This window comes from Guyanagaster necrorhizus (assembly GCF_019112545.1).
Source record: "Guyanagaster necrorhizus MCA 3950 unplaced genomic scaffold BT62scaffold_4, whole genome shotgun sequence".
Lineage (NCBI taxonomy): Eukaryota > Fungi > Basidiomycota > Agaricomycetes > Agaricales > Physalacriaceae > Guyanagaster > Guyanagaster necrorhizus.
In genome coordinates, this window is record NW_025064883.1 from 1058380 (window position 1) to 1068331 (window position 9952).

The window sequence follows — 9952 nt, forward strand, 5'->3', positions numbered from 1 at the left end:
TCGCGTCACTGACAGCATCCGTCGCGGCTGCTGGTTCGACATGGCGACTAGTATGCGTGGGCTGACGCAGGCAAGTCCTTGTATTCAAAATGGCACCCCTGGACCACCCACGAATCCAACCATTCTCTAGTTCATTGCAGACATTCGTGGCGCCAGAGTTAGAGACTTGGAAGAGAAGCGGATAAACAAGGAGATGGCCAACATCAGAAAGAGATTCAAAGGTCAGGCCACCGTCAGTATTCTGTTGTAGCACTGACCTCCCGCTACAGAAGGAAACCTGGATGGATACCAGAAGAAGAAGTAACGAAACGTTTGCTTTGTTCGTTCGGATTTCTGCTTACCATCCAATCTATAGATATGTCGCCAAGATCATCTTTACCTACATTCTCGGTTATAAAGTCGACGTTGGGCACATGGAGGCTGTTAATCTGATATCCAGCTCGAAGTACAGCGAGAAACAGATAGTGAGCATGATGGAAGTTCGTTTCATCTGCATATCAGTTAATTCTCGAGGTTTCACCGTAGGGTTACTTGGCTGTTACCCTTCTCATGCATGAGAACTCGGATTTCCTGCGACTAGTTGTGAATTCAATAAGGAAAGACTTGCACGGCAACAACGAAATTGACAACTGTCTGGCCTTACATGCTATCGCCAATGTTGGTGGAAGTGAGATGGCAGAGGCCCTGTCTGTGGACGTGCATCGGCTTCTAATATCACTGTACGTTGTGCCCTGCCGACAGAATTCTCTGATTCACGCTTTTGCAAAGGACATCACAATGTTTCGTTAAGAAAAAAGCGGCATTAACGTTGCTTCGACTATATCGTAAACATCCTGACGTTATACCTGCCGCAGAGTGGGCACTACGAATCGTCTCAATTATGGACGACGACGATTTGGTAAATATTCACTCGGTTGCGGAGACAATGATAACTCATTGCGCCCTGGACAGGGCGTTGTCATCTGCGTTACAAGTTTGGTCATGGCAATGGCACAAGATCATCTAGATGCTTTCGCAGTATGTTATACGAAAGCCGTTGATAGGTTGCAACGGGTACGCCTGCTTTCTAAGTTTTTGAAACCTGTCGGTCTGATCTTTCAACAGCTTGTCATTGAACGCGAATATTCAGCAACCTATGCCTATTACAAGGTACCCTCACCGTGGCTGCAAGTCAAGCTACTTCGTCTTCTGCAGTACTATCCGCCTTCCGGTAAGTGTGAGTAAAATATTTTGTTGATTTGAAGTTCTTATATCCCGCCAGAGGACCCTGCTATACGGTCCGTACTCCATCAAGTACTGCAGACGATTATGAACAACAGCGCGGAGCCTTCGCGCAATGTTCAACATAACAATGCCCAGCATGCTGTCCTGTTTGAAGCCATTGGTCTAGCAATTCACCTTGATACGAACTCGCCTCTCGTCGGCACAGCTGCTGTCCTTCTTGCACGATTTATATCATCGAAGGAGACCAATGTCAGGTATCTTGGCCTCGACACGATGGCACATCTCGCCGCTCGTGCGGATTCATTGGAACCGATCAAGAAGCACCAAGGGACAATCATTCTGTCCTTGCGGGACAAGGATATATCCGTTCGGCGTCGAGCATTAGACCTTCTCTACAGTATGTGTGACTTGGACAATTCTGAGCTCATCGTTGGGGAGCTTCTGCGGTATCTCAAAGTCGCTGACTATGCTCTCCGCGAAGAAATGGTTTTGAAAATCGCTATACTTACTGAAAAGTATGCTAGCTCGTACAAGTGGTATGTCGATACCATTCTGCGACTGATCAGTGCCGCTGGAGATCATGTTGGTGATGAGGTTTGGTATCGAGTGGTTCAAATTATCACAAACACGGAGGACCTGCAAGAATATGCTGCCAAAGTAATATTCGCTCACCTGAAGTCCCCCTCCACTCACGAAAGCTTGGTCAAAGTAGGAGGTTTGACACTCTTCCCCTTGCTTGTTATACGTATTCCTGACCTTCGCTACAGGCTATATCCTGGGTGAATATGGTCATCTGATTGCGAATGAACCTGGGTACAGTCCCATCGAACAGTTCCAGGTCCTTCATTCGAAATCGCAATTCTGCGTTGCCGCTACACGTTCTCTCCTCCTGTCCACATACATCAAATGGGTCAACGTCTTCCCTGAGATTAAGCCTCAGCTTTTGACCATCTTTGACCGTTATCGTCATGTTCTCGATGCGGAGTTGCAGCAACGCGCATGCGAGTTCTACGCATTAGCGTCGAGACCCGAAGACGATGAACTTTTACAGAATGTATGTGAAGAGATGCCGCCATATCCGCCTCGTGTCAGTGCTCTTCTTGGTCGGCTCAACAGAAAACATGGCGACACAGAAGACAAACGCACATGGGTTCACGGAGGTAAGGAGGCAAATTTAGACCGAGAGGCTGTCCAAAAGAAATCGACACTATTCCCTGATACCAATGGCCATGAGTCTTCCCACCAAGCTCCTGCAACCCCAGATAGGCACGAAGTCCTGGACTCGCTAGCCGGCTTGGACTTGAGCAGACCTTCGGCTAGCTTAGATGATCTCTCAGCTCCTCATGTAGCCAGCGGTCCAAGCGTGGAACGATGGTTCGACAAACTTGTGTGTAATGCCGAGGGGGTCCTCTATGAAGATGTCCAGGTCCAAATCGGGGTAAAGTCTCGCTATCAGGGTCACCTTGGGCAGCTCGCCATCTATATCGGTAACAAGGTGCCCACTGCTCTAACATCCTTCACTACCACCATACAAATCAGTGACCCAACCGCTTTGTCTGTAACATTTGCTAAGATTCCGCCGAATACCATTGCGCCGCGCACGCAGACCCAGCAGCTTCTGCATGTTGAATGCAAAAAAGTGTTCTCTGTACCCCCAATCCTCACCATCTCATTCTTGGCAGGATCCCACCAAACCATCGCTGTCCGTCTCCCCATCGTTATAACGAAATTCATCGAGAACGTCAGCTTGACGCAGATAGATTTTTTCGAGCGCTGGAGACTCATAGGCGGACCTCCTCGAGAAGCCCAGGTCGTATTTTCCATCGACTTGACCAGTTCTGGTCAACTGGATCTGGTCAAAAATAATAGGGTAGTAGCAGGGCACAATCTAAACGTGCTGGATGATATAGATCCGAATCAAAACAACATTGTGGCGGCGGGTGTATTGCATACTTCCGTGGATGGCAAGGTTGGGTGTTTACTGCGTTTGGAGCCAAATCAGGATGCCAAAGTCAGTTCTCTAGTCGCTATGCATTTTATTTCATTCACCTCCTCTACAGCTTTGTCGGTTGACAATACGCAGTACTGATGAAGAGGTAGCCGCAGAGGTTCTGAAATTGATTCAGAAACCACTGAAGTCTGGGTCGTAGCGGTCGGGAAAGCTGTCTTATAATGTAAATAAAACTCCGATTGACCTTATTATTACACAGACTACACTCTTACGCGGGATGTGATATATAATAATAATGAATAGCTACTGTGCATTTTTATCGTTTCAAAATGCCATGAAATAAACCCTTCTTTCTCTTTCTAGAATCATCGTAAGGATCCACCAGCGATTTTTCCTGCTGTAATGGAGGTCGTCGTATAGAAGGGGTGTGGTTATCTCCATAGAGGATGGAGTCTGTCGAGGTTGATTTGAAGTGTCGTAGATGAGTTTTCTGGCGACTCCTGCTGGGGGGTGTAAGGGGTGGTTCTGGATCCCGGCCGAAGCCACGAGGACTGAAAGGAAAAGACCCATGCTCTCTAGGTACATCAGTTACGGGTGATGGAGCAGTAGACGGGCGTCCAGATTTACGGTAACGTCGTTCTTTCCCTGTAGAAGTAGAGATCGGAGAAGTAGAGGATCGTATATCAGAGCGCCCATTGTTTACGGAAGGGCTCAGCCGTCGTTGACTAACAGACATCTGTGAAGCCAGCTGACTGACTCTGTGTAGCGCCTGCTCCTCGACTTCGTAGCACTTAGAGCATAAATCGTGCATCAACCGATCATCCTTGTCTGCGAGCGTATGAGAGGCGGAGAGGTAATCTCTGGAGTTCCTAATAACGGCAGACGTAATGATGGCAAGATGTCTAGGTACATCAAGTAAATGGGGAGGCATTGGGATGGCCTCTAGGTTGAGCTTCGTCATTTCGGGGGCACGTTGTCTCAGAGAGTTCACGACACGGATTCTATCGTGACAACCGGACGACGATCCCTTGGGAGATCTGTATCCGTCTTTTCCTGGTGATGAAACTACAACAAGATAATCCACCATGGCAGGTAGACTTTCCTGTAGGAAGTCTTTTAAACCACGCATGAACTCTTCCTTTTGAACAGACTACAAGACGGCAATTAATTGAATATGAGAGGCCGACGGATTGAAAGCTTACTGCGTTGAGGTTAGCAAGACTCTGGATCACTTTGGCAATCAAGGTTAGACTGCGCCTTACGGCTTCGCTCGGTAGACCTATAACTGATCAGTCGCAGTTCTTGGCAACAGCAATTCTTTTTCATACCAGGGCAAAGACCAAAGAGGTGAGGATGTAGGATTGCGGGAACAATAAACCGGAGGAAACAGAAGGCCGAGACACTTTGCCATGGTAGCTCTCGACTGTCTGCCATGACTTCGCTGTCTTGATAACGCCGTTCCACTAACTTTTTAATCGTTTCAAATAGTCGTCGCATTTCACTTCGAGACAAGGTCGTGAGCGGACGATAATATGAGATGTAGATGTGACTTACTAGGGGCATTCCCCTCTGACTGAATATATCTGGTCCCAAATTTTTCGACACCATGTTATGAGGAGATCAACATTTCGCTCAATATCCTTTGCGCTTTTCCCACTTCGCACCGGGTCCACTTCGATAGCGACCTTTTCTTGGCATAACTTACGAAGCACGGTACCAATACTTGCCTCCAGGAAAGCCTTTCCATACCATGTCATGCATAATTCCATGACTTTGGTAAGAGTTGTGTTGCCCCGAAACAGGGTCTGATGGGCTACTTCAAAATCGGAGTCAGCTCAATCAAACAGGACCTTAAGTTCGACTGACAGGAAGGTGTCCCGTCAACTTCCCGGTAGGCTATTTCTTGAATTTGCTCGACAACATTATTTTTTGCTAGGGCTATCGATAATAGCTGCACAGCAAGTGTCTTCAGGTTGAGCTTCTTCTCAAAATCGTTCATCCAGTCGAGGAAGTTTCGGGAATTAAAAATCTGATATTCAATCAATATCGTAAGCGGCAGTGATGGTGACAGTTTTACCTACATTTAGAAGAGAGCTGTAGGCCGAGAAAGGGAGTATTATCTCCCTGTATCATAGTCAGCGTGAGGTTTGATAGGACGACAAAGCGGCTCACTCGTCCACCCTGATTTTCAACTGAATGTCACCTACTTGAAGATCACTAGCTAGAGGGCCGCTTTGAAGCACCGGGAACCAGCCCTCGATTGCTTCACCTCTCCGAAAGTTGTTCAGAGTAACACAGACAGAGCCTAAGGGAGACGGCTTGAAGACTTTTTTCTCTCTCCAGACGAGGACATCGAGGGTTTCAAACGGTGGCAGATCAGAAAACGTGAAATTTTCGTGCCATACAGGAGAGCCTATCCCTTTCTTGACTGTAGTGCGCCCGCATAACACATCATTCAAATGTATTTCGCACGATACGTCCAAATCAACTGGATCGAACTCGGAACTTGATTCGTTTTTGTCATCGACGGGCCTAGTGTTTCCCAGGTTACGGCCTTGGATAACGCTCAGTTCCACCTGTCGCCACATTCGATAGGATCCACCGTCTTCCGGGTAGCCCCATCGGCCATATATCTCTGCGATAGCGTAGGACCTTAGTAGGGCAAGCCAGGTGTTGCAAAGGTCGGAGTTTGCGAACTGGAGATAGACAGGTTCGGTAGTGTTGGGAGAGCACCATCGTTGACTGTGATCGACAATACACGGTCAGCACGGCGACAGAGAGCGATGGAAGCTCACTTTATGCAATATATTCCTAGACAATGCTTGCGAAAGAAGAGCGAGGTGTCGGCATGTCGGATGTCTGTATGGTTAATCAGATGTATATACAGTGTCCGGTAAAGAATAGATTCCTGGCAGTAGAGAGCAATACATCATCGAGCTTGACAGTGACCAGAAGGGAAACGCACGTCCACATAGATGTTCAAGAGACATCTGCCGCCCTCTTCCGCCGTGAGTTTGCATGTAGCAGATCGCCACTGACCAGTCCCGGCGGAGCCTCTCGCCAGAGCAATCCAACTTGATTTCTCTGATGGACAACAGTCAGCACGCGTCTCGCGAGGCCAGACCCGACATGCACCTTTAATTTTCTTGCTGTCTTCTGATGGTCCATTAGATTGCTGGGCTGCAGCTCGTTTAACGGGCTTCTTACGTAGGGTCTGAGGCTGGAGAAGACAGACGTTGAGCAAGTAGAGAGGCAATACGAAGGGCTGAATAGACCTTGCGGAGGGCAATGCTCGCGGCTGTGGAAACGTAGAGCTCGGCGGCCACGAGAAATTCGGTGGGAGAAGCTGGTTCGGAAGAGAACATGAAAGGCGAGTGAGAAAGGCGAAATGATTAGCTGTGTTTCACTGCCACATTGTCTGGCATTGCAACATTGTCTAGCATTTCAACTCAATCGGGCAGATTGCGCGACATCTCCTTGATGACATTTCATAATTTCCTGCGCTCGAGGTGAAAGCCATCTATTATTATGCTGACAACAGTAATGCTTCCATGGGTATAATATTAAGGTGCCCGACGTTATCGTCCATCATCATCATGTCTGACCCGAACCACTCCCGAACCGCAACGTTTACTCACTCTTTTGCCTTTGGATGCATCAGTAACCGGCCGCGATGCAGGGAATTGAGGAGAAGAAGACATACAGTTTCCCGTTTCCGTTAGCGACACCATTACCTTTAGATACCTTGGCGGTCTTCTTATACGTTTGGAAATAGAAGTTGATGAAAAGGAAGAGATAGCTAGTCAGAAGTCCACAGCCAAAGAGAGCCGCGCTTTCCGCCCCAGCGCAGTTCCCGAAGTGCGGAAGGTCTTTACGACGAGCAAAGACGAAATGCTGGTAGGCTAATCGAAAGTCAGCCGAAAAACCAACCAAAAGACACGCAACACTCACTTCCAAAGTACACCAAAAAGAGATCAATGACGAACTGAATTATTTGCATCAACGTCAAGTACTTCTTCCACTAGAGAAGCATTAGCATTAAGCTAATCAGACTAAGCATGGGAGACGAGGTATACCCAGATTTTCTTGCCGCCAGCAGTTGCGTAATAATAATAATCTGATACGATGTTAAGCTCCGTCAAATACACATCAACTTAGCTTACACATTAAGACGTGCACAGTTAAATTCAGGGAGATAACAGTCCATGACTAGAATAGAACGATCAGACCAGCAGCCACGTCAGAAAATCCATCACTCACAATACTGGTTTTCCCGTTGAGCTGGGAGTAGCAGAGTAAAGCGGTCGCTGAGTGGTGGAAAACATGCAAAAACGCTGCATAACCCTTGAGGAGACAAGCATACAGAATGCAGAGGGCAGAAGACACTAACCCAGAGGTTTCTTCTTGAACGCGAGGAATAGCGTGTCAATCAACTCAAGATACTTGAAGTAGTAGTTGATCATGTAGTAAAATTCCATTCGCTACAAAAGGGTAAGACCCGGGGCATAACAGAATCAACCAGAGCTTACCGGTGTCCAGGACTCTTCAGCACAGATGGCGTTGAAAATACCCCTGTTCCACAAAATTGGCAAAATCTCCTCTGCCATGAGAACGAGCAAAATGAAACTGCCGCCGCTGAGAATAACGTTATGCATTTGGAAAAGAGTGTTGAGCTTCTGAGGGGCGCGATTTTTCATCATGGCCTGAACACCAAAGATAGTGACGAGATACGACAATAATGTCGCAAGGACCGAAGACGTAGTCGAAAGGGGTGTCTGGCCTGGTACATAAGAATGTAAATGACGGGGAAGGGAGGGGAGATGAGCCTCGAGAAAATCAGCGAGCATTTCGTCGATGGAAGGAAAAGCTCGAAGCACCGAGTTGAAATCCAAAAAGTTGGGGGGGTTGGGGGGGGGGGCTCACGTGATCTGCTGGCATGTGTTTTGGCCAATGTCCGACCAGCGCTTCAAGTTGACGTGCGCAAGGGCACCAAAAAAATCGTTGTTCGGCATCTACGAAATTAGATATGATCAAGATAGGACAGCTTTTATGCTCAGATGTCGAGTACCAGTGTCGTATTTTTGGAGGATAACACACGGCTACAGACTTCTCTCAAGATTCAAAAAAAACTTGGAACCTTTGCGGCATCCAATTGCCAGCTCATCTGTAGGACCCGTGGACACCTGCGTGTTGAGAACGTGATGATTATAACATGTACAATTGCTCGGGGTAATAATACATGAATGCAAGCAAAAGATTCCCATAAACGAAATTGAACATGTCCATGCGACTGAGACGGCTAAGTGATGATAAGGCTAGGGCACGATTTTAGATCTGCGAGAACGACATTCTTCCTGTCATGAAAATTGTCAGTGGATAGGCGGCGGCAAGGCTGGGAAGCGAATAACCTTTTGCTCAGTTTAGTGTGCTGCAGAATGTCGATAACAAATGATGTGACTTGAGATCCCTTCAAGTCAGGGGGAGATGCGCAGACAAGACAGAGAGACGAGTTTGACGGCGCAAGACTATAAGACGCGTGAACCTATAGCCATTAACCGATTAGAGACTAGTCTTCAGATGCGACGGAGTATCCCACGTACTCCAGAGGAACGCAAAGCCTGAAGAAGGTCATGGATGAATAAGAGACAGCGAGATCGTAAGTCGTGTAAATCATGAAGGTCAAGGCCTGTCGTACGATCAGATTTCAGATAATCACAAACAAGACATGACATACATATGTCGGACGAGGGGCACCACGTCGGCACGGTGCAGTGCAGTCGGACTGAGGCATTTCCAGACCGCATGATAGCTCTAGCATTCCAACAGTCAGGAGATGCCAATATATGAACAATATGGTATTCACTTTGTGAACGGTTCGACTGCGTCGTGAATGTTTCCCAACTGTGAAGGGTATCAACAAGAAGCTATACGAAACGGTAATGAGCGATTACTTCGTTGAGCTGGACCTCAAGCTGAGGCTCGGGCTCATCCTCGAGAAGGTGCGGCTCCTCTAGAGGTTGCAACGAAGACTCGGATAAAACGGACAGCATTTTGGGTGGGGTAGTAAATAAGCTGAAGGTGGCGTGTAAGCGAGGCAAACCCGAACTTTATAGTGGGCCGATCCGTTTCAGTCACGGGGAAGGTCGGATCCAACGGACGCGGTCGGAACTACCTCCCCGCAAGACGTGCTGGTCTAGAGCCAATGGCATAAAGTCTGGACATCAACATGCGTACTAGGATTGCCTGGAGGTAGCAAGCCACGCATTTTGGGGGGCATGAACTTAAATATGACACGACTCCAGAGACTCGGAGGACGACACGAGACCTTGGCAACTCAAGTACACGTGATTTGGATACGGCGGGCGTAGAACATGCAGGCGGGATGCAATATACGGGGATCGTTGCGGGGCGTGGGGCAGCGGGGCGAACCGGAAGCAATATTTGCCAGGAGCATGAGATATTCCTCGATGTCAACAAGCAGGAAGAATATTCAGGAGGACAAGTTGTCTCTTAACATTTTGTATTTGGTGAATAGATGGTATGTTTTTTTCTTATTCGGAATTCGCTCTAATCCGTTGTGTCGCGTCGGGACGACATTTCCCTGAAGCGAGAAAGAAAGCGTTAAGGAACAATTATCAGAATCACATCGTTGTGTGGCCTTGTTGATTTTAGACGCTAACGCGCTTATGACGCACATACCGTGGGACCTTACTATTTGCGCCTTGCACCTTGCTTAATTTCCTCTATCTTATTGCTCTGACTCACCGTTTAACGTTT

At 47.7% G+C, this 9952-nt stretch overlaps 4 protein-coding genes across 4 annotated transcripts; 1 reads left to right on the plus strand and 3 right to left on the minus strand.

Moving 5' to 3' along the window:
• Positions 1-40: 40 nt before the first annotated feature.
• On the plus strand, positions 41-3374 carry BT62DRAFT_978606 (Adaptor protein complex AP-2 alpha subunit; the record flags this gene model as incomplete). The annotated part of the gene is made up of 11 exons (XM_043189361.1): positions 41-70; positions 131-221; positions 270-300; positions 356-464; positions 526-719; positions 769-898; positions 952-1053; positions 1105-1210; positions 1262-1939; positions 1992-3235; positions 3285-3374. 11 exons carry the CDS (start codon positions 41-43, stop codon positions 3372-3374), a joined length of 2805 nt encoding a protein of 934 aa, XP_043044015.1.
• A 28-nt stretch (positions 3375-3402) lies between these two features.
• On the minus strand, positions 3403-6540 carry BT62DRAFT_1044882 (Rho GTPase activation protein; the record flags this gene model as incomplete). The annotated part of the gene is made up of 11 exons (XM_043178462.1): positions 3403-4325; positions 4378-4454; positions 4504-4676; positions 4730-4988; positions 5042-5204; positions 5257-5299; positions 5348-5917; positions 5971-6083; positions 6141-6259; positions 6311-6331; positions 6411-6540. 11 exons carry the CDS (start codon positions 6538-6540, stop codon positions 3492-3494), a joined length of 2502 nt encoding a protein of 833 aa, XP_043044016.1. The 3' UTR covers positions 3403-3491.
• A 292-nt stretch (positions 6541-6832) lies between these two features.
• BT62DRAFT_885435 (elongase of fatty acids, ELO) lies at positions 6833-8022 on the minus strand (the record flags this gene model as incomplete). The annotated part of the gene is made up of 7 exons (XM_043182831.1): positions 6833-7077; positions 7127-7196; positions 7252-7292; positions 7339-7384; positions 7436-7509; positions 7566-7656; positions 7705-8022. 7 exons carry the CDS (start codon positions 8020-8022, stop codon positions 6833-6835), a joined length of 885 nt encoding a protein of 294 aa, XP_043044017.1.
• Positions 8023-8388: 366 nt separating this feature from the next.
• Positions 8389-9550, minus strand: BT62DRAFT_927799 (uncharacterized protein). Its single transcript, XM_043185349.1, has 6 exons — positions 9127-9550; positions 9039-9076; positions 8910-8986; positions 8776-8861; positions 8584-8717; positions 8389-8529 (listed from the first exon to the last, which is right to left on the minus strand). Exons 1-6 carry the CDS (start codon positions 9223-9225, stop codon positions 8475-8477), a joined length of 489 nt encoding a protein of 162 aa, XP_043044018.1. The 5' UTR covers positions 9226-9550; the 3' UTR covers positions 8389-8474.
• Between the last annotated feature and the right edge of the window lie 402 nt (positions 9551-9952).